General features: G+C 45.0%; 1 protein-coding gene across 1 annotated transcript in view; it reads left to right on the forward strand.

Moving 5' to 3' along the window:
• The window catches only part of PRKCH (protein kinase C eta), a 118,158-nt gene that overhangs the window by 50,725 nt on the left and 43,397 nt on the right, over positions 1-24,036 (forward strand). Inside the window, exons 4-10 of the mRNA XM_074583707.1 lie at positions 309-343; positions 1,862-1,950; positions 3,629-3,758; positions 4,693-4,820; positions 7,025-7,168; positions 7,857-8,030; positions 21,852-22,006. Of these exons, the coding sequence (XP_074439808.1) occupies positions 309-343; positions 1,862-1,950; positions 3,629-3,758; positions 4,693-4,820; positions 7,025-7,168; positions 7,857-8,030; positions 21,852-22,006 (855 nt within the window). The remainder of the gene's footprint in view (positions 1-308; positions 344-1,861; positions 1,951-3,628; positions 3,759-4,692; positions 4,821-7,024; positions 7,169-7,856; positions 8,031-21,851; positions 22,007-24,036) is intronic.

The raw sequence follows: 24,036 nt of genomic DNA on the forward strand, positions 1-24,036 counted from the left end.
ATAACAGGGTGTGGGCTGCTGGGATCTGTCTAATAAGTGTGGTGTGTGTTGTAATAAAGTGAGGTATTTCAGAAACTAGAGTGAGGGGGGAATATGGGGAATAACATGCACGTTGACAGCCTGACCTTGTAGTGCTTTGTTATGCTCTCACACCCCTGTGCTGAATCGCACCAGTATTGCTGGGCAATTTTGCCCTGGGGATCTGGTCATTTGGGATGCTCTTGCATTTTGGCGCTCTCTTCTGTAAATGATCTGAAAGAAGACTGGCTTTCTGATGCTAAATTACGCTCATATTTTGTTTTGAACAGGGGCGTGTTTGGGAAGCAGGGATACCAGTGCCAAGGTAAGGTGCTCTGCGCCTGCACAATGTGTGTGTAGGATGTGCTGTCTCAGGAGGAGTCTCCTGTGCTGCTGGGACATCCTGCGGTTACAAGCTTCTCTGAAGTCACCACTCCTCTTCCTCCCCAGCCAGCCAAAACTGTGCATTTGAGCAGCTGTCAGGCTGACAGCTTGCATGCACCCAGGAGCAACCATCTACGTTCATGCAAACACCCAGGAGTCCGGTTGTTGTGTTTCACCCACAGTTTTCCTCCTGTGCAGATACACTGAGTTGCTGGGTATGGGTAACAGTCAGCTAGGTTTGAGAGACTGGGATTCCTTCAGGACAGTGTGAGACTGGTATTGGGCCACAAAGTATCCTACTGGAATGACCACCCTCTTCCTTTTTCCACCTATGAAGTTTAACAAAATAAACCTAGGAACGTGACTTCAAAGGGCAGCTTTGTGGGCTGGGACATTGCTTTGTCTGAATGCATATTTTGGCTGAATGGCTGTATTATAGATGTATGTGATGCTTGTTTGCACTTAATTATTGTTTTTCCTTTCCCTTTTTCTACGTTTTTTTTTTTTTTTATTATTTTATTTTATTATTTGCCTCACAGGTGTACGGTCACTCAGTATAACCTTCTAACACAGCCTGCTTCTTGTGCAATATAATAGGCCACTAGTGTCCTCATATGAAAGGAAGCTACATGTAAACAAAATGGATATCCTGCATAAAATTTCTGGGTGAAAGTGAATGTTATTGATATACCCTTATAAGTGCAAGCTTGAGTCAGCAACAAACAGAATATTGTGGGACCCTGCAACACATCAGCAATGTAGTTTCCATCACAAAAATCTCCTTACGTAGACAGTAGCTACGGCCCTTGGTGGTGTCCACAGTACACGCTGGGTTATGGAGCGGAGGAATCTAAGTTCATTCCAGCCAAGCCAGCTTCAGACCTGGAGAGAACTCAATTCTGCTTTAGGGCTGATTAGTCCTCTTGATGCGGACTAGCTAATTAGTCCAGACACAGCACCGTTCTGCTGCAGTTATCCAGCTCTCCAGATCCAAGCATTGCACTGAGCCTTAATGACAAACTAACCTGGGCAGGAGTCATTTGGGTATCCAGTGTAAGAGACACTATGCCACTGAGATGTGGGGATGGCTTTTGTTATCTCAGACCTGTGTATTGTTTGTGTATGTTGTGAGAAATGCTCTCAGCTGGATAATTTCAACAGCATTTTTTTAGTGCATTTGTGAAATTACACTGTTATTGCTGTGGGCATCACACGTATTTTATATAGGCAGCTGTTTTCTAGGCTGTATGAGTGATCCAGTGCAGGATTTCTGTTGCAATGGGTTGGAGATGCATGTCTGGATCTGTTACGAGATTTTGGAAATTCCAGGCCACCGATTATTTTTCACCTCTTTACCATGTCCTGATGATATATTCGAGCCTTAAAGAACCCAGCTTATGGGTTGATGTGTTCTGAGTCTTTCAACAGCTATTTTCAGCATGCCTCTTTTATTTCCTAGTATGCACCTGTGTTGTACACAAGCGCTGCCATCATCTAATTGTTACAGCTTGCACGTGCCAAAACAATACTAACAAGATCGATCTCAAGGTAAAGTCATGGTGGTTATTTTGGGTCATCATAATTTGTGAATCCTGAGGTTTTCTGGGTTGCTGGGGGTTGTCCTATAATAGAATTTACTCTGTGTTATCTTTATTCATAGATTTTAAAGTGAGGAAGAGTGATAGGGACGTGCCTAAAGGTCATGCAGTATCATCTGGTTGTTCTTCTGTTAATTCCAGTAGCTGCTTGGACTAGCACGTAGTTTAGGAAGGCATAGTGTCTTCATTGGAAGACATCAAGAAATAGCATATCCACTGTTTTACATGGTAATTTTCTTTCATGATTAACTGTGTTGTCATCAAAATTTGGTGCCCAGTTCTTAATGTGGATTTCTCTAGCTTTAAAATCTAACCACTGGTCTTTGTTATGCCTCTCTCTTTTCTGGTAATTTAAAGGGCTCATTTAGTCATTGCTCCACACCTTTACTCTATGAAATTATTTATGTTGTAATAAAGAACCCTTGCATAACTTGTGTTTTTGAAGGTTTTCTTTTTTTCTAGTTTTGGCTGTATTTGACCAGAATAATATCTCCACCTAAAACTGCCCTGTACATTGCATGTATCATTTCTGTAACTGGAAATTGTTTAAAAACTGTTTGAGGAAAAGTCAATTGAAATATTTTTAATTGGGAGGTAGCTCTGTGTTGTGTGCCATGCAGAAGCTTTCTTTCCAGTGCAGATAAGCAGTTGCCTTTGCTCTTTATTTCTTCCCTCCAAACTGAGCTAGACTTAAGTCTTAAAATGCCCCCTTGCCAAGCCAGATGAAAATAAGTTAACATGCCTAAGGGTAAACGTACAAGTCAAATACCGGGTCTCCTCACCCCTCTCTTAGGATTATGAAGGGTTTATAACACATTTAAGCTACTTTAAAAGAAGACGGAGATGAGGAGGCACCGCTCACTTTAAACTCATGGTTTCAGTCGCACCCCTGACTCTTCTTTGGGAAGCTGTGGGTTCCCCCTCAGTCTTCCAGGATCTGCATGTTGAGAAACAAAGTAGAAAGTAATGAAGAGGCTGAATGGGCATTTGTTTCTTCAGCTGATGTAACATTTTTGAAGGTGTCTTTGAGATCCGAATGATTCACAATTGGAAAAGAACAAAGTTAAAAAGGCGATGGGAGCAAGTGATAAAGCGAAACGTGGGCCTGAAATGAAAGACTGTTAATAACAAGGAGGGTGAGAAGAGGAATGAGAATTTTAGACGCTGGGAAAACTATTCTATATTAAATGTAATAAAATCAACAGTTTGACCTAAAGTTATATGGTTGCACATAGTATGCAAGTTGATAATTTGAAAACGGGTTAGTTACAAAATGCTGTAGCTAGCATAATTTATATGGGGCCCCTTCAGAGTGATAGGTTTGTGATGAGGTAATCTACTTCTCACTTGGCTTTAAGAATTTAAAATTGGTTAGGCAGCCCTCTTTAAAGTCTGCTTTGTGAGTTAGTCCAGCCTGCCCAGCAAAGAAACCAGAGCAGCCTCACAGCAGGTGAGGTTGGTCACTCAATGTTCGCTTGCAATAAACATCAGTGAGGTGATAGATTGGGACATTTTCTGAGTTGGAATTATTTTCATAGTTTTGCACTTAAATGCCTGTATGTAAATGAACGTCAGCAGATATACATTTTTTTCGTTTTAAACCTATGTTTTTCTTTTGGGCTCCTCAGGTGACCGAACAGAGGTTTGGAATCAACATTCCTCATAAGTTCAGCGTCCACAACTACAAAGTCCCGACTTTCTGTGACCACTGCGGTTCTTTGCTCTGGGGAATCATGCGACAGGGCCTACAGTGTAAAAGTGAGCAGCTTCTTACAGTAGGCTTTTCACAAAATACGTATATTTTAGGCTCTTGATGCACTGCGTGGGCTTGATTTGTGCAACCTTCAAGAGAAAGCTGAGCAATGAATATTCATCTTTGCAAGAGTTAACAAAAACGCTGATCTAGTTTTTTGACTCAGGCTTCCAGAAGGGCTCTACTTTGCACTCTCAGCACAGCTTTGTTAGTTAAAACTTGCATTATTGAAAATATTCTCGGGTATTGCTGCTTCCTGCATTCATTTTTCCCTTGACTTTGAAGGTTTTTCCTCAGTTACTGAGATAAGGCAATGAAAAGGCATTCGAGGGGAAAAAAATGTCATTGCTTTAGGTTGACTACCCTGTCACACTGTTAATTGACGACAAAGCATGTCCTGGTGTTACGTTCTTGTTTCAGTGATCCAGACTGTAAAATTGTATGGGTAGCAAACAGTTCCCATTTGCCTTCATCTCCCACAAGAGGGTGTATGTGTGTCCATGAAAAAGAGCAAGAAGGATTTTAGTTTCTCACTGAACAACATAGCTTTAAAATTAGATAACTGGAAATGCAGGGGAAGTTTGTTGCAAATTCTGTGGCATTATAAATCCTAAATTTACCTGCAGGCATAGCTCCAGTGGTGTTTATATTCCTGACAAACATGTGCTTGTGAATACCTTCAGGCAATGTGACATCCTACTTGGAGAGTTTGGGGTATATTGCTGATTTTTCAGGAGTTTATTCTCTTATAAGAGTCCTAGTTTTGTTTCTGCCTAGATCGGTGGCAGAAATCCTTTTAGTTTAAAGACACAGGGTAGATTGAGATGGGTATGTTTCCTGAAGCAGAATTGCTAAATTATTTCCCAGCAATAAATCCCTCGAAGTTATTTTAATTGTTCCTTTGCTGTTATTTTCCATCCCTAATATTGCCTCTGTCAGTCTGTAAAATGAACGTCCACATCCGATGCCAAGCAAACGTTGCACCGAACTGTGGGGTGAACTCAGCAGAGCTTGCTAAAACCTTGGCATGCATGGGTCTGCAACCAGGAAGCATTTCCCCAAATTCGGTGAGTCTTTCTTTTTCTCCACGCCCTGCCCCCCCTGCCCCACACACCCCATTTAAAACATTCACAACTGAGTATATGGGTGCAGGAGAAGCGAGAGACTTCAGTTATGAGAGATGGTGTTGGGTGGTGGACTGCATGAGTAGGTTGTTACTGTCTGTGGCTTGTGGCAAAGACTTCACCTGGAAAATGGATGTCTTGTCTCCACCAGGGTAAACCTGGATATTTTAATTTATAGGTGTTGCTTTGTTGTACGCTTATGTTTCACAGTGGTGTGATGGTGTGACTCCACTAACTCTTTTATCTCTTTGGCATGAATGAGAGGAGAATAAGACTCCTAACTAATTACTGATCAATGTAATTCATGCCATACCTTTTTCTACTTTTACCACAAGCACAAAAGCTTTGTCTGCTTATGTAGCTTGTGATAGAGCAAAGGAAGAGCTCAGCAAGAAGCCTAGGTTCTCTTCCCAGCTTTGTCATTGTTTTTCTGAGTGATTTTGGGGAAACCATTTCACTCTTCGTTACAGTTTCCCCAGCTAAAATCGGTGGTCCCTGTCAACGCAACATCAGCTCTGATCTTTGCCGTCTGAGACAGAGTCCCAGTGAGATTTTGCCAGGATTGGGACGTATGTGTACAGTTTCTGCTTGTCAGTATTTAAGGCATCCTAAAAATCCAGCTGTTGTAAATCTGAGTCTATTCAGAGAGTTTAAAACATACTGTAAGAGCTTGAGTCAAAATGCCCAAAAAGGGTAATGGAAATCAGAGCTGTCATTTGATAACAAGTTTTCATCGTGTTTCCTTTAGTAGCAGTTTTGAAAAGTGAGTTTGCTTGAAACCACAATAACTTGTAATAAAATGGTGGTCTATTTATTTTTATTTGACCAAAAAGAAAACCTTAAACCCCCCAAAACATACTTGCCAGACCTGCTAAATCTTGTCATACAGTTAGTCAGCTACATTGGTTGACCGCATCATACTGTATCAGCCTAGCCTGCTCATCAGGCTGTGCTGCCCCTTCTGAATTCAGTTGGTTTGTAGCAAACGAGACTTTCTTACCTTCGCTCTTCATGCTGTGGCAGTTCAGGGGGACAGTCATCCTGGGAGTGACAGGGAAACACAAGTCCCGCACTCCCCTCTCAGCTCTGTAAAAATCACCACTTGTTAGCATTTGTTGTTTGCATAATCTGCGCGTCAACAGGAGATGAAACCAGGAAAATAAAAACCTGTTTTTGGTTTTTAACAGTCTCTTCTCGTTATTTGTGAGCTAAAGGCTCTAGGTGAGTGCTCAGACTGTGCTGTAAGCTTAAATCTGATGGGAGTTTTGCTGGGTGCTGTCCTGAATGCTCTTGGTTCGTTCCCCATGGCTGGGGTTGCCGCTTCGATGGGAGTGAGACAAGTCGTCTCTGCAGGAAGAATTTTGCTTTACGCTAAAGTAGTCACAAGGTGGAGCTCAAGAAGTCCGTGTGACTTTGTTTGGGCTAATAAATTCGTGGTTTAAACCTGTACTCGTACCAAGAGAGCTGTGAACAGAGGGCTGTAGAGGCTGACTTGATCTTCATGTGCTGTAAAAACAGAAGCTCTAGAAATGTGTGCTAATATTGGTACAGTTCCTGAAAATGCAGACACCTCACTGCTCGTGTGGGAATGAACAGCCTTCCATTGAATTTACAGCAGTGGAGGAAGCAGCAGCTCAGCTGTGGGAAAGAAAAATATTCTGAAGTTTGGGTCCTGCTGAGCTAGGTTTTGATTAAGAGTCTTAAAATCAGATAGACTCCCAAGATATACAGCCCAGGTTCTAAGTCTCATCAGCACTTCGCATATTGCATAAATTACGTAGTACTCCTCGCTCTGATGTTAGATAGGAGACTTGGATTTTCACACTCATTGCCTTATTTTTCTGGGGAGTGAGAATGGAGAGGGGCAGGCTTGCCTCTTGAATCCGCTGAGTAGCGGGTTTACAACTTAAGATGCCTAGGTCAGGAGCCAGCGTTGTTGACATCTCAGCACAGCTCAGCGAGGTTGGCTGGTCACATGTGACAGCTATGTGGGGTGGTGGTATCAAGGTGCTTTCTGTTCCAGAGGCCATATGGTGCATTTGAACAGGTCCTAAATGCCCAGGTTGGTAAGTTGACTACTGGGGTACACCTGCGAGGCAAAAGTACAATATCTGTGCAGACCGATACTTATTTACTTTCCTCCACAGAAACTGGTTTCAAGATCTACTTTGAGACATCAGGGAAAAGGAAGCCTGAAAGATGGCAACAACGTTAGTGAAAGTTCAGCGAGCAAACTTGGGATCAAAGATTTAACCTTCCTTCGCGTATTGGGAAAGGGCAGTTTTGGAAAGGTGAGAGTTATTTGTGGCTCTTTTGGGGAAACCCACATTCCTTATTTAAGAAGCTCCAAGGTAGATGAAGTTATTTCATAACGTGGCACACAGGCTGTCCAGTGGGGTATGCTTTGTGCAGCAAGGTTGGTTACAGAGAGCAGGGAGAAAAGGAAGAGAAAGCAAAGGGAAGAACTGGATATCACAAAAAAACCCCAAACACATTATCAGCCAAAGGAACAGCTGCATGCCAGGGCCCATACCAGAAATTGCAAGTGTGTGCATTAGCACTTGTTTGGGCAGCACTGGTTTCAAATGTAGTGAGAAAGGGATTTCGTTTCTTTGCTTTGCTACAAAGCCAATGTGAAATGGTGTACTTGAATTTGATAACTGAGGAGGGAATTGAGAGAGATGGCACTTCTCAGGGGGGTTGCCCTGGCATGGTGGATGACCTTCAACCACCTAGCCCCATGCCAGACGTTGGAGCAACGTGTGTGGGCATTTCTATCTGGAGAAGCCTGCTGCAGACAGTAGCATTTGTGTCATCAATTGTACACCAATGCCCATACTAACAGGCCGACTCACTTGCATCTACAAGCCTGGTCATGAGATAACTGACCTTTCTAGTGTGAAAAGTTGCGAGAGGTTTTATGTTGCTTGTAGACACTGAGGGCTCAGCCCTTGTGATTCACCTTTCCCTTTGGTTTAGGTGATGCTTGCCAAGATGAAAGAGAGTGGGCAGCTCTATGCAGTGAAGGTGTTGAAGAAGGACGTCATTCTCCAAGATGACGATGTTGAATGCACCATGACCGAGAAACGCATCCTTTCCTTGGCAAGGAACCACCCATTCCTCACCAAACTCTACTGTTGCTTCCAGACTCCTGTAAGTATAGCCCAGACAGTACATAGCCTTCTTCCTCACACTGGCTGGCATGTTCCTGACACAGGAGACACGCTCTCCTGTGTATTTGCTCCCCAGCCTGTTATAAATGTCCACCTTAGACCCAGGAGGAACCACTCTGCTCAAGGGTGAACAGAGCACTCTGCTATATTCCATCTCTAACATCTGATGGGCGTTTAGGCATTTGGCAAACAAAATCCTGGCTTGTTCTAGCCTCTCTAACAAAATGGTAATAACAGGGAAGCCTTTCTTTGTGTCTTCCCTAGAAACACCTCTGTGCCATTGGATGTTTCCAAATATATGTGCACAAATGTCTACAGACCTGCAGTGTCCTTTAGTTGCTGTGGGATCTCAGGCCCTACTGTTCCTGATACCTGAATTTGCATTTGCATTGAATTATCTGAAAACTCAATGAACGGTACTTGGAAGCAGGCCTCCTGTATCTACCAGCCTTTGTATATTGCTCAGAACTGAATGAAAGATCCATCTGGGGTTACCGGAAAGGATCTTACTTACATGGGTGAACACTGAATCAGATCTGTATACAGTTGGTATTTTTTCTTGTGTAGGTAAGTCAAATGATAGCATTGCTGTCACTTGTGGTATGTATACCTCAGCAGAGTACTGCACATCTGCTGCCTGTCCAGTTTAGAGCCGCCTCTGGTGTGTGCTGTGGGTGGGAGCTTCTTGCTGATGTGGGTGGTGGAGGGGAGGAGTGGCTGTGATGGAAGCAGTGGCCACAGCCTTGTCCCAGCAAGGTGAGTTTGGGAGTCCCTGAGCTAAGCTATTACTTAAGGACCAAAGCATTTTCTGCAGCGTAGCTCTTCCATACTGCCTCATCTCCTTTCCAGTTGCTTTTTGTCCGTTGCTAAATGGTAATAGAGCTTGTTTTTCTCTTAGAAGAGGCAGGAGAAACTTGACCTTTTAATTGTGGCTTCACTCCTCCTACATAAACCCAAAATACTTAAAAAAAAAAAAAATAAAAAAAAAAAAAAGACAGACAAATGCATCCTGCCACCCACCCACTTCTCTTCTCACTGGGGTGATGCAACAGCTAGCTATGGAGTTTAAGAATTGGGCTTGTTTAGGGTGGAGCCCTTGGGTAAACTCACATAATAGAAATGAGGTGGGTTTTGTTGGTGTTTTGTTTTTTTTTTTTATGTATAGCTTACCTGGTTCACAGAGCAGCTGTGCTGTATAGCAGAAACAAAGCTCATTGTTGTCACTAGTAACCAAGGAAACTGCTTTTTTATCTCATAATATGAAGACCCAGGGCCCAAATTTTAATGATTTTTCTGAAGTTCTCATGTAAAATATCAGACGTTTCCAGTTTTGATGTCTGCTGTTTGAGGTCAGATGCAGGATAGCAGTGGGGTTTGCCACTTGCTGCTGTGCTCTTTGCTACGGCTTTGCTTACTGCATTGCAATGTAGATGTGAAAATAGCAAGTGTGCTTCTGGGCTATGTAGAGTATTTCCCATCAACTTAGGGAAGATTTAAGGTCACTGTGCTAGTACCGTCCGTCATGTTCAAGAAATGAATGCAATCTGCTCTGGGTGCAGACAAGGTCTTCTCTGGGCTGATGAAGTAATTGCGAAGCCTTTTGCAAAGGGGAAAAGAAGGGAAGAACTCAGCCTGATTAGACTAGCAAATTGAATGCAAAAAGAGGATCTGATTGATGTCTGCAGATGTCGAACACTGAGGAGGGAAACAAAGCTGTCAAGATGCTGGCTAAGATTAAATGATTCCAGACGGGCCATGGATACAGTTAGACTGGAAATGAAAAGGAGGTTGCCAAACAGTAGAGCAGCTTGGAACAGGAATTTCTGGACCAGCTTGTCGTCAGAGGAGCGGAGGGAAGAACCCCTCAGCCCTTGCTGCCCTGAACGCGGGGCTGGTCAGTCTCTGAAAGGCTGCCAAGGGAGTGGTCCTTGTCATAGCAGGACCCTGCTATTTCCAGTCTTTCCCACGTTCCTCTTTTACTTCAGTCCCACTTTGCTTCCTCATCTGGGTTGTCAGTAACAGAAAACCACTTCCCTCCTACAATAAACAAAACCAAAAAGGGAAGTGTTTACAAAAGAAAAAGTAGATTTCAGACTAATGTGTTTCATTGCGTCTTTTGCCCATATTCTGCACTCGGTGACACCCACTTCAATCCAGAATAACCAGATTTAAATTGCTTATAAAGGCATAATTAAATCCATTTGCTATAGTAGAGAAATTATTGTAGCAGCAGGGTATGCATTGGACAGAGCCCTTCTAGGAGGGCGTAACCAGGCTGATACACTACATAGGGTTACTGCTCCTTCTTTATATGGCGTTGGGTTACCCCCTCCATTAACACTCGTCAGAAAATACAATATACGTGTGTGTGTGTATATATATATATAAATAAAGTAACCCCTTATTCAAAACGTTGGCCTGCAGCCATATTTTAAAATGTTACTTATGTTTGGAGTTGGGGGCAGGGTTATACAAAACAGTACCTATTTTCACTTGCAATTACATGGAAACCACATCACATGTATCATACTTGCAGCCCAAACTCTGGAAATGTATTAACGGTTCCTGTTAAAAAAAAAAAAACCCAAGCATGACTTCAGTCTGCTGTGAAGATCCTGGATAAATAATGACTTACTGGGCCTGCCTTTAGGAATTTTTCAAGAACTAGCCGTTTTGAGGCTTCTTACCATTTGTCAAAAAAAAAGTCAGAGCCTGATCCCTCCCGTAAGATGCATCAAGACAGGCTGGGACTAACTGGCACGGTACCTAGGCCTTATGGTAGGCGCAAAGTTCAGTAGGAGCCAGCAGGGTGGTCTTACTGCACATAAGTTAAATTATGTACTGGGCTGCTTCAGGAGCTCGAGGGAAGTCATTATCTTCTTGCTAGGCACTGTTGGGGCTGCACCTAGAATAGGTGTCCAGTTATGTCCGTCTTCTCATCCCCCCCAGTTCAAGAGGAAATCGTGGAAACTGGGAAGGAAGGACCTTGGAAGCACCTGAAATGCTGCAGCAGTTTGAGGATTTGGCTGGGTCTAAAGCCATTGGAATTCAGACTCTTGTATGATATTCCACTCAAACCAGCAAACTCTTCCCCTGACTTATGCAGCCTAGGGGTAACTTAAACAGCCTGGGGCACATCTGTGCTGCACAGTGCGATGTTGTGTAGTGCCGGTAATATAGGATTCGCTGAGCTGGCACAAGTACAAGAAGCAGCAATGCATTACCTGAGCTAATCTATATTGCTGCTACTTTTGCTTGCCTGTTTTAGAGCTGGCTGAGGTTTTTCTGTGCTTACGCTAGCTGCTGGTGGCTTTCAGAAAGGTTTTCTGTTCCTTTGTGCCGCCTCTGTGCTCAGTGTGGTCCTAATTTAGTCTCAGTTGCAGCATAAGTGATGCCCCCTAGCAGGACTGCTTTATTTGTCCAGGGTGGCTGAGCCTGCCTGACCTCCCCACAGCCTCCTTGCTCTGGCACAGAGAAATACTGCAGCCACTAGGTGGTAGGAGCTGCAAGGATTGTCTCTGCCTGGTATAGGTCACAGTTTTCAGAGCCTAAAGAGGAAATATCAGCTGCACAGCAGGCTGGCAGAGGCTGGACATGGCTCTGTGCGTGCCCAGCGCCGGGCTGGGCAGTTTTGGACTTGCACCTCCAGATTCCTTTGCTGTGAAAGGCAAAGAAAGGAGTCCTGCTGGTCTTTTGCAGGGGAGGCAGTTTATGTCCTGCTCCAGCTGCATCTGTGTGAGGTCTTTCTTGCTCACCGCATCTCTATATTTAAATTATTATTATTTTTTAATTGAAAGCCTTGCCTTGGGAACTTTCTACCTTGCCTAAGCCATTTACCTCTGCTTTTTCTAGGGCCTTAGAATCGTTCTTTAGTGTCAGAGAGGATTATGCTCCCACTGCAGTAATCTGTGAGTTGCTGACAGGTGCTAGGGTTGACCTGCGGATAATCGTGGATCCTGCATTAGGGGTCACAAGCAATGAAAAATGCCTGTTTCCGTTTACCTGACACTGGAGTCATCCAACACTTCAACAATACTGTCCTAGAACGGGTGAAAGAGGCTATATGTATAAGTAGCTAAATCAGTAATTTAATCCTGGGGAATGTGGATCCTGGAATGTTTTAATTAAAATGAGTTTGCTGTAAGTAGGTCCCGTCTTCTTTGGGTTTTAGGAACCATCCTTCCTGCACAGGTGGTTTGCTTTTAAATCCTTTTGTCTCTACTTGTATGCATGAGAATGAAAAGGTCTGGGGGAGATCAGCTTCCCGTGCAAATAGTGTCAAATAGCTCCTGGGTTTTATGTTTATTGCCCTTATCCATTTTCTCATGACCGAAGGGCGCTTCCAGGGAACTGTCCCCCAGGCGATGCTGTTTCCAGCACTGTCCCTGCTAGCCTGATCATTATATGGATTTGCTCTCCGTGTGGCTCTGCTGACAGTTGCTGAGGCACAGAGCCTGCCCATGTCATTCCAAAAATAGTGAGACACGAGAACTTGGCAGAGGGACGTGATTTTCTATAATGAGCGTCCTTCTGAGATAATAGCTAGCAGGGGTGCTGTTGAAGCTGGTAGGGACTGGCCCAGGGACTCCAGGGCAGCTAGTCATTGAACTGGTTCCATTTTACGATGGCAGCCTGCTGTCTGGCACGCAGCTTTCCACCCCCTTTATGAGCTGTGGGCTGATGTCATGCTTTGGACATGGAAAGGGAAGGTTTCTCCATGTCTCTGCTGGCTCTTGGGGCAGTCAGGCAGTTCTCTCAGGGTCAGCGTGGGCATCGTGTCATGTATTGCACCTCCCAGAAGCGTTAGCGCTAACCTGGAGCCTTTGACGGGGGCATAATTTTCAAGTAAGGGCCCACCAGCCAAAGTGGTGGGACTGAGCAATGGCAGCTGGCTGGCTGCTCACCCACCCTTTGGTCCCCAGATGCCACAAGAGATGTCTAGGTGGCCTTGTATGTCCAGGAGGGTCCCCCCAGGATTGTCCCTCAGTCATGGTCCTTCCAGGGGATCTCCAGTATCAGCCTGGTTGTCCACCAGGCACTCCGCTGTCACCAAGTGGGTAGAGCACAGGGCAGCCCCAGGGCATAGCCTGGCATGGTGAAGGGGAGGAAGGCTGGAAAGGCAGCAGCAGCCTTCCCGGGGCTCTGGTTAGATGAACAAACATCCTGACACAGGCCTTGGAGCATGTTGGTGGGTGGTAAGAAAGTGGTGAGGCCTCTGATGTTCTCTTTGAAAGGCGCTGAGAGGGGAGCCCTTTGGGAGCAGAGAGGACAGCTTTGATCATCTCCCAGGCTCTAAACCCCCAGCCTTTCCTCTCTGGCATGTCGGGAAGGCACAACTTGGTATATGAATACACCCGACAGCCAAGTGCACTTCTTGATTTTGTGCAAGCACTGAAATTTTTCCCTTGTCCTCGAGCACTGAGACTGTTGCTAGCCCCAAGACACTGTGCTGGAAGACCAGTACGTGCTTCGGTTTTGTTGCTGCCGGCCAAAATCAAGTGAAGATGGTGGTGGGGACATCCTGTCCATAGGCCTGATGTTTTCCAAAAGCCTTGGTACGGCCTCGCGTGTCTTGTGGCTGTGAACACAGGCAAGAAAGGGAGGCACCCCATGGGGGCTTGCTCCAGAGTTCTTCTGAAGTCAGGATTGAAGGAGTTGTTGTGCTTTTCCTGGGGCCCTGGGGCAGCGAGTTAGGTTTTGCGGGGGGCTGTTGGACAGGGAGGTACAGGGGAATCTCCTCTCTTCACCTCCGCTCTCCAGTGCGGCTTCTGTGGATGTGTGTGACACTTTGCCCTCATGTTGGCTTTGCGACCACGGGAGGGACAGTCGGTTTCTGCCTTTCTCTGGCTCCTGTCCTGTCTAGCACCAAATAAAGGTAGACTAGTCAAAACTGTGTCTTTCTGTGGTTTTACAGTGCTCGCATCCATCAAAAACCCATGACGTCTTTGCCGTCGTGCTGGCACAAGTTGCTGGTAAACCAGATGTGTGAGGCCTCCAAAGCCCAGTCTGAAAGGCTCGGCTTTCTCTGACGTGCACAGTAACACCTTGCAGTGGTCTCTTCATTGCAGGAACATACGGGGTCAGGGGTTTTTTTGTGTGTTTTTTTTTTTTTTTATTGTAGGCAGACTGGTTTTGCTTGCAGAAGGTGAAACAAGATCAAACTGACATTTCTGATTTTATCTGTGAACTTTGCTGAGTGTCGACACTTAAGCTGCATGATGAGGTGATACAAATTGAAGTGAAAATATGAACCAAAGGGTTAGCTGCCATCATCGTGTTGTAGCCCCTGAGTGTAACTTTCCTGCACCTGGTTGTTGAGGGGCTTTGGATACTTGCATTTTCATGAAGCTGAGAAAATGCCTGTCTTCATCTGCAGTGGCTTATGAGAGGGATTGTTAACTGTTGGGTAGCTGAAGGAGATGTTGTTGCTTATGGTTAGCCACAATACATGAAACTAATATTTTTCTTTGGACTTAAAGTCGAGGAACTTGTGGCATAAAAAGGGGTTGAAGTGGGACCAAGTCACAAACAGCCTGAGCGAGCAGATCCCAGTATTGAGGAGGGGGCGGGGGGTAAAGCCAATCGAAACTCAGAGAAGAGGTAACTAGCTGAGGTGTGACCTAGCTGGTATTTAGGTTTCAGTCTGTTTGAATCTATATTGCTTTCCAGGTGATGTTTAAGGTGAGAGGATGGATCCACAAAGCCCTTGTAGCAAGCCATTTCCAAGTGGACATTGGGTGTTTTGGCACTCTTAATTTTCCTGAAGACCTTTGGCTGAGCATGTAGAGGTGTCTAGCCTTCCCCAGCACAGTCTGAGGCCAGCAGATATTGCAGAGTTCAATATTTTTAAAAGCAGGCCAGAGTCGTCTCAAGTTGGTCACTCCAAATTGGAGAGAGCAATTCCAGTAGTTTCCTTCTGAACTGAGGGCTGTAAAAACAAGCATGGTCTTTACAGAGCTACTCTCTTCTGAGACACCATGATACCAGCAGCCAGCTGAGGGGTGCAGGCGTCCTATAAATCTTTTATTAATGGGTGATGTCTATAGCTTGATATATTCTAGTTCCTTATTCCTCAGTTTACTCCCCTCTAAGTTCAGCCAGACCTTTGTTTTTTGATCTTTCGGGTGGGAAGGAGTGTTTGTGTAGCCTTCTATGCCATTTTAAAAGGTTTGGAGGTGAAGATTTGATTTTATTTCTTCTTTCAATTTGTTTTGCATGTTTTGAATGGTGGCCAAGCTGGCTTTTTTTTTTTTTTAATTGGGATTACACAGGCATTTTCTTGTGCGTGATTTAATTGGTTGACCTAGTATGTGGGATTATTTTTTTTTTCTAGTTGGTGTTTTTGTTTTGTTTCTAATGGAACAGATACAAATGAACAAGAGCGATAAAAATCATCATTTTGTGTGTATGTTGAGTAAAAGTTTCTAGAGTCATGAGATGAGCTAATCATGTAACCCTGCTGTGAATTAGACTGTCTTGAGGGGGTGAGGAGGAAGGATGCGTGTATGGTTCACTTCCATATCCCAAAGGATGCATTGTTCCAGAGAAATGACTGAATTTGCGTGTTACAAAAACTCTTCAGCCTGTGAGCTTGAAATTTCAGCCGCGTGGGTCAGAAAACAGGGGCAGAAATTTGGAGAGTGTAGTTAGATTCATGATCGATTTTTTTTTAAATATTTTTTTTTTCTGGAGCAGGTGGGAACCCACAACTCCCATCAGCTCGCCCCGGGTTGTGGTTGTCATCGTTCAGCTCTTCTGGAACGAGCTCAGCGTTAATACCGTGCTGTGCACACATGTGTGCGGGAGACAGCCTTTACCCGGAGGGATCCCACAGAGTTTATTTATGCAAATGGCAAGAGCCAATTTATTATTCTCTAGGCGGTGTTTATGTGCCTCGCTGCCGCGGCATAGGAAAGCCTGTGTTGTGCCCGCTATCAGCAGCATCAGTCAGCAAAGTGCGGTTGTAAGTGATAACTGGTGATATCTGCCCCGTTCCCATAGCTGTGACAATGACGCTAGTGGCTCTTTGTTAAAGGAGCTAAAAATGAGCCCGTTGTGGGGCAGTGACCTGTGCTTCTCAGAAGCACACTCACCAGCTGCCCAGCCTGAAGGAGATGCCGCGTATGCCTTACCCCCTTTCTGAGCTGGCTGAATTTTCACTGGCTAAAAGCCACCCCAAAACCAGCAGAAGAAAGAAACCTTCCCTTTCTCAGCCTTTCAGATGCGGTGTGGTGCACAGTTGTCTCCCCCATCTCGATAGCCCCAGGGCTGTGTGTGCCATCTGTGGCACAGTCCCCTTGCCGTGACTTGATTTCTCCTAGGCAGAAGTGGTTACTGAGGCTGGCATGTACTTCTGCAGTCACTGAAGCAGAGAGGTGAAACAGCTAACAGAGCACCAAAAATCAGCTAGCAGATGGCTGCAAAACCTGCCGCCTTTCTGCCGCCGCCTTGTTCGTCTGGGAGTCTTGGTCCGTGGCGGCGAGCGGAGGGGCGGCAGGTGCCATGGCAGTCATCACTGTGACCATGTTTAAGAAGTGTCACTAACACGTGCACGTAATTCCAGCTGAGCAAGCATGGTGCAGAGGTGTTTCTTCTCCTCTGCTGGATGTAGTTATTCTGATTTGAAGTGTGGCTTTGACACCATCCAGAAATTTGGGGCTGAGCTCATTAGGTCTGCTTCAGCTCTTATGCACACATGTGTGTGCAGAGGTTGTTTCGGCAATTCCCTCTTGGTGAGCCCATTCTTACGACACTTGCGATCCTCTCTGGTTTTGAAACACTGCCATGTATAACCTGCCAGAGCAGCTTGCCCTCCTGTAAACCTCTGAGCTGGGACCAGCAGGCAGATCATGAGGATGCGGTGCTGCCTTGGTCAAAGGGCTGGGTATGGAGGGAAGGCATTTCAGCGCAGAGCAGCACCTGAGCCTGGTTCATCATTTTATTGCTCCTATGAAGATAAGTATTGAGAAACAAACCTGTTTATTATTCCTCCTCCGGGTCCTGTGCTTTGCAGTGCCTTGACCCGGATATGTATGGCCACTTGCACTGCTGGGGGAGTTGGACATGTGGCTTTCTGAAGCCTGGTACTGAGACAGCATGGTTTATTTGCACGCTCCCAGCAAGACCTAAGGCAGATTGCTTTATGTGGGGGTTGTGAACTACAAAGGGAGAACAGGAACACTGGGAGCGCTGAGGGAGCCTATCAGCTCTTGTAATTACCTTGTCATAATTTGCTTGCAAGCTTCCTAAGTCCTGCTACTCTTTGGAAACAACAAAACGTTTGCTGGGAAGCAGTGACGCAGCTGTCTCTGTACGGAGGTAACTTTGGAAGCCTGCCTTCTGCTCTGCAAAGCATAAACTGCCAAAACAGTGAAAAATTACTAATTTCTTGGGGAAACCCTTTGGCTCCAGTGAACTCAGATTGAGCCCAAAGCTGATTTTCTAAAGAAGTTGTGTGCATGAATTATTTCCAAAAAGATGAAATACAAACTTAGCAGAATTCCTGAGCTTCATCTCCATATCCTTCAGATGCTGCCTTACATGGCAGCTGTCAGCTGAAGAGGAGGCTTGGGTGAAATTACTGCTGGGCTGTGTCAGTGGTGGGGCGGCTCAGCCCCTTGTGGAGGAATCAGTCCCACAGAGGAATCAGTGTGGGCAGCAGCAGTGTCTGGCAGAGCTCTGCTGCAATGGGAATGTGCAGAGCGTGTCCAAGCCTATTCCCGGTGGCTCTGGAGGCTGGAGAGGCCCTGTTGGTCTTTTCCAGTGGGTCTCCTAACCTCCGTCAATGACTCTCTTGAGAGAATTCCACTCTGGCCTCCACACTGCCCTTGTCACAGCAGCTCTTGTAGGGCAGCAGATAGAGGAGGCATCTTTGCTGTTATCTTCTTCCGTGTCTGCAACATAGGAAACACTTGTCCTTCCCCGTCTCCTCCCTTTACACTGCCTGAACCAGGGCAGTGGTGCTGCCCTGTCCGATTTACTTAGCATCAAAAGCCTTGTGATCAGAGATAAGCCTCTCACCGTAGCTGTCTTCAGAGGTCTTTGGTCTTGTGTGGGTTGTACACAGACGTCAGCTATGACTCGTAACTGGAAAGGCGTGGAAGTTAGCCCTCACACTGCCCGCCTGCCTCCCGTCATGATGAAAAGGAAAGGTTCAAAACAGCTTTCTAGTAGACCCGCTAAGGAAAAGGGCTAAAACGATGTTTGAGCTGGATTTCAGCGGGTGCTTGTGTTTGCAAGGGGCAGTAACCAGTATGTGGATTGTCCCACCCAGTGGCTTTTGCAATCAGGGACTCTCTTCAAGCCCAACCAACACCCCACTAAGACAACAAACAAATAAAGCAGATATATGTAACTGCTATAAAACAACTGTCCTTAGGACAGTATGTGCTTCCAGCAGCCTTTGCCCTGCTAATAGGTGAACAAATATAGACGGCAAACTGAAATATAAACAAGTGAAAAAAACCCGAGCAGCTCTCTTGCACTGAAATTGGCAAGCCTGATCTCTAGATGTAGGCCAGCCTTGGAACGAGCCCACTTGATCCCACGGACTTTATTTGTTTCCGCCAAGTGTTTCTTTAATTTACAGTAACAATTGCTCTGTGGCTTTATTCATCTCAATCCCAGTACAGAAATGGTGCAATGTGATTTCCTCATGTGGTGCCACTGCTGCAAAAGCTTTCACGTCACCATTTCCTGTTGACTCAAATGTTCTTTTCTTTCTTTTGCCGACGTCAAACAGAGATAGCAGATCAGGGAAGACTCCCGAGCAATGCAAAATAGAAAAACAGAAATGCGAGGATTTCGGCATTAAAGCCCTGTGAAAAAACACTCCAGCTTTCAGTTCCTCCCAATTCCCGCTGGTAGACCCCAAGAAAGGAGGCACATAACTCTGTCAGGTCAAATTTGCAAGTATCTGAACTATCTGCTTTTTTAAGATTTCCTTTTCCTGGACGCTTTTAAGCTATTTATTTACTCTTGCTCTGCCTGCTGCATATTGCCTTTCTCCCCCCCACCCCCCCATACAATACCACTGTTTATTTTATTTCTCAATGATTCTTGAGAGAGTGCTTGGTCTTTGCAGTTTGGCAAGCTGATGGCTTTGCTTAAGAGTAAAAATGGAAGACCGTGCTTGACTCTTAGATCCTGGTCCCCAAAGGGTGGTCATTAGTGCTGATTTTTCTAATATTGTTGCCAGGTATGTAGCAGGCCAATGCATAAATGCTGTACTATAAACAGGTTGCAGTACCGATCCTGCTCTTTTCTTCGGCAACCTCATGGGATTTCTAAGTGTTAGAAAAATTAGCTGCACCTCTTTAAAAAAAAAATTAATAAAATTGGGTAGTCCAAAGTTTTGTTAGGCCTAAATGTGAGAGTTTCTGTAATTAAATAATCCACATTTATGCGTGACCTGTGAAATGAGACCATGGGTGGAGGTGAAATGTTAGCTTTTACTTTTTCGAGTACCATGTAACACAGGCAATGATGCTTGCTCAGATTTGCTGTTAGTCTGAAGCAAGAGCTGTTTGTAACAAAGAGATGCTAATTTCTTGTCAGCAGTGATGTAATTTTTTTTTAAAACCAGCTGTTTCTGTGGTCAGCTGAACATTTGACAAAGAATTAGTAGTATCTTCCTTTAAGCATCATAGTACAGGTAAGTACATCCAGATGGGCCGTGGAGTTTTGCCAGTGCTGGAGAAGCAGGACATGTACATTTTAAGATAGGAAGAGTTAACTTTGTTTCCCTGAAGCTCACCTTTAAGGAAACAGTAGAAAATATATGCATGTTCGTCTAACTGTATGCATGTTTATACAAGCATATGTATTACTTACATAAATACACACACATGCATCCCTCATCAGGTTGCTGGTAAACTAAATTACTTCCTGTTGGAGATCTGGCAAGAGGGATTTCTTTTTTAAGTGTAGGCTTGAAGAGATGCCTGGACAAGCTGGGCTAGATAAGTATGTGGCACATGGAGAGATCAGCGAGGAAGGAGGCCAGAAAGAATAATAAGGAGATGTAAAAGCTGGCCTGACTGGCAAGGCAGAGACGATATCTGTGCTGCAGCTGGAGGAAGTGTTGCTGTGTTGTGTGTAGGCACAGCATAGCCAGACTCAGTTTAACCAACTGCATCGAAGATGTGGCATTAATGATCTGATGTGGGCTAAAGAGACAAGCTTTATGGTGGGTTTGCACAGTTGGTGCTGCTCTGGCTTAGACTGCTGCCATAGGCAAGCCAGCTGGAGTGCCTTTCAGCAGCCCTATAATAAAGGCAGAGTGAAACAATGAAGTATTGTTGTTTATATGGACTAGAGATAGCACTTAACATATAGCTGTGGTGCTACACGCGGTAGTATTGTGAGGCTGCTGGGAACACATCTATTTTAGCTTCTGGAAGGAGCCCAGAAGGAGCTGTTGAGCTGAGCCCAAGATGGTGATGATAAGCAAGCTGTCCTCATCTGTCACAAGCCGTTTGCTTTCCTGCTCATGTCCAGAGAGGAATTAAAGGATTCCTGGTTGCTTTTCTTCTGCTGTGTGCATCTCACGATGTTAATACCAGTAGTTATTTCAAGCTGGCTGGTTGCCAGAAAGTGGAGCATAACAATGCTTACCCTCTTAAACTCGGAGAGGGTTCAAAACTAGCTTGTAAATGATTAACATCAGACCTGGGAAGGGGCTTGTGGGGGAAGAAGGGCAAATAGTACCATTAAAAGACTGACTGGTCCCAACTGAATTGTATGCCTCTCTCTTCTAGTCCACTTGTTCCTGATATTCAGAGTGGAACTGAAACAACCAATACTGAATGTCCTGAAAAAATTCCTGGGGGAAATTTTTGAACCAGACCGCAAAACTTCTAGGGTTTAGTTTTGTGACAATTCACTGTGTCCTTCCTCTCACAATTAAGCAAGCACTTCTTTTGCATGCGTTAAACCCATACCCCCAAACTGTTGAGCATGCAGCTTAAGCAAGTGTCTCCCTATCTGTAAACTTTCTCAAAAAAACAGAACAAAGCCAAAAAAGAAACCTCAGAGACCAGCAGCTGTGGTTAATGAGCTGAACTTTGAACAGGTTGCTTTTCTGCCCAGCAGAAACTTTGGTTTATACTTTGTCCTTATCAGTTCCTTCATCACCCAAAGGTCTCCGCAGGTTAATCAGAGGAAACCTGAAATCTGAGGGCCCAAAAGGTAGCTGCCGTGCAAGTGTATGGCAGGAAACCCCATTCTGGAAAACACCACACATTCCCCAGAAATAGCATTGGGAAACCCTCAAAACGACGTTGTCATTGCTGTTCCTGAGCCCTTGTGCTGTTGTGGTGAAGCTGCACTCTGTGAGCAGTCTGGATATGCACATCGGATTATGGAGCACCTTTCCCCAGAAAGCTGGGGAGTTTAGTATGGAGCAAGTGCCTTTTTACAGATTTCTCTTGTGCTTACTCAGGATTATCATCCTCTGCTAATTCAGGCGAAGGACAGTTTGGGAAACCCTCCAGGAGACAGTTAGTGATGAGCACACGCCTACTGATATGCCTAATACATATCTGAATAGGAATTCATTTTGTTACTGGGGGCAAAATTTGCAGGGGGGGGGGAGTGCAGGGCAAGGAGGTACTAACAGATCTTCCTGGTATTGATTTAATCTTTCCTCAAAATGTCAGGATTTTTTTTTTTTCCACCCCAGTGTCTCATGGGTACTTAATCTGTTTTTGTTTGGGTGATAATAGTTTTATTTAGAACTTTCTAAGCCTGACGGAGGATATGATTAATGCTGTTCCTATCTGTTGTGTTTGCGTGTGTGAAGGATCGCCTGTTCTTTGTGATGGAGTTCGTAAATGGCGGGGACTTGATGTTCCATATTCAGAAGTCGCGTCGCTTCGATGAAGATCGGGCCCGGTTCTATGCTGCAGAAATTATTTCAGCCCTTATGTTTCTCCATGAAAGAGGCATCATTTATCGGTGAGCTCTGCATTCATTCATTCATTCTCTTTGTCTGAACCCCGTGGCTGAGATGATAGTTTGAGTTTTCTGCTTCAATAAATAACTGTCACTTGCTGCCCACCAGGAACAAGTTGTCAGCTCGGGTAACAGTAACCTCCGCTTTCCCCCTGCACATTGTCCAAGGTGCACCAGCATCCAGGAAGGAGTGAGATTTCTGGCTGCAGTATTGACTACGGGGAGAGTATTCCAGTGATGTGTGTGCAAGCATGTAGAAAAGCAGGTTTTCCTTCCAAGGCACAGGGGCTTAGATTTTGCGTTGGTGTCAATTCACGTTGCTCGGCAGACTTAGGTGGTTTATATCAGCCCCAGAATTGCCCCTTGTCTGCACCTCAGGTGGCTGCTGGGCGCTAGCTGCTGACCACCAGAAGCCTCTGCCGTGCTGCTCTGGGCCCAACCTGCTGCTGGAGAGCACAAGTCAAACTGATGACAAAGGGAGAGGCATTAAATGAAACCTTCCTAGGTTTCCTGGGAGGTAAATGCAAGGAGCTGTTGCTTTTGCCACTGTGTGCCTTGTTATTTGAAGGCTAATATGTGCTGGTTACACCCAAGCCTCTTTGTTTCCCTGTATTGGCTATGGGCCTGTGTTTGAACCCTATCTTTTGACTTACCTATCCAGTGCCACTCAGCTCAGCCACTAAAAATCTTTTCATTCCTGCCACAATCCTACAGCAGGAATTTTCCCTTTCTGTCCACGTCTGGCATCTTTTTGTTTGTAACAGGATCAGAGCATCATTGACTCTCTGTGTCAGCCTCTGCTCCCAGGTCTCAAGGTTGTTCTCAGGAAGCCATTTCCCACATGCAGTACTTTTTTTTTTTTTTTTTTTTTTTTTTTTTTTTTTTTTTTTTTTTTTTTGCTTGTTTGTTTGTTTTCGGGGTTTTTTTCTTTGGGGGTGGGGTGGGGTGTCATTTCTCTGTAGTCCTGGGGGCAGTTTAGTTATATTAGTTCCCTTCTGTACTGCCAAAGTGCTCCACTATAGACTCAAGCATCAAGACATGGACCAGCCAGCATGGATCAGAAAGCCAGTCTGCTTTGCGGAGGCCTCCCTAACCACGACGACAATTTGACTGGCATCCTCCCATGTAAACAAGGGGCAGAGCAAGACCTGTTCTGGGTGGAACAGGACATGTAGAGCAGGGAGATGTCAGCCTTGAGATAGTCTGGTTACACAGAAAGGTTTCTTTCTGACATGCTTTGCAGAACACCTCTGGCATTGTCTTGCCCAGCAGAGCACTGGAAAGGAGGAACAGTCAGTTGTTTTCTTTGGAATACTGTTACCTGGGTTCCAGCAGCAAAGCATGCATAGTTAGGTATGGTCTGCTGTAGCCCTGGCTCAATTCCACTTGTGGCATGCCAGTACTGCAAAGAATAACTTAACTTTCTCTTTTTGCTGCTTTGGTTACAGTTGTGCAGCTGGGACCCACAACTGGGTCCAGGATGGGACCAGTTCCAATCCCAGTCAGGCACTGTTAGTACCGTTTCAAACTGTGGGTTGGGCCAAATGCCGTTTGGTTTGGGGCTTTGCATAGTTTAACCCAGACAATGCAGTACTGTCTTTAGTAGTGCGTCCTCTCTTACCAGATAAGATAAACCCCGGGCTGAACACACTAAAACCAGAATAGCTGAGGGCTAAAGTGGCCAAAGGGACAGGGACTGCGGGGGTGACACTTTCCTATCTGATGGTGAGATGAAAGGATGAATCAAGTAAAAGCAACTTCTCTTTCTTTTCCTAGCTTGAGCTCCAGTAAGAAACAGATGGTCAGGTGAGGACAGAGAATATTAAAGTATTTTTAAGTATGAAATCATAGGATATATGTGGCACAGTGAAATAGAGGAGTGTCATTTTAATATTCTTTGGGTCCTGACAGTATGAAAATTACTAGTGATATATACCACATGTATTGAGCTTCTAAAGCACTGTGATTGTATAGAATAGCAAATCTACTTACTCTGCAGCTGGATTTCAGTCTAATTCTTCCCTTGTGAGTAA

The sequence above is a fragment of the Larus michahellis genome, chromosome 4, assembly GCF_964199755.1.
Source record: "Larus michahellis chromosome 4, bLarMic1.1, whole genome shotgun sequence".
NCBI classification, from domain to species: domain Eukaryota; kingdom Metazoa; phylum Chordata; class Aves; order Charadriiformes; family Laridae; genus Larus; species Larus michahellis.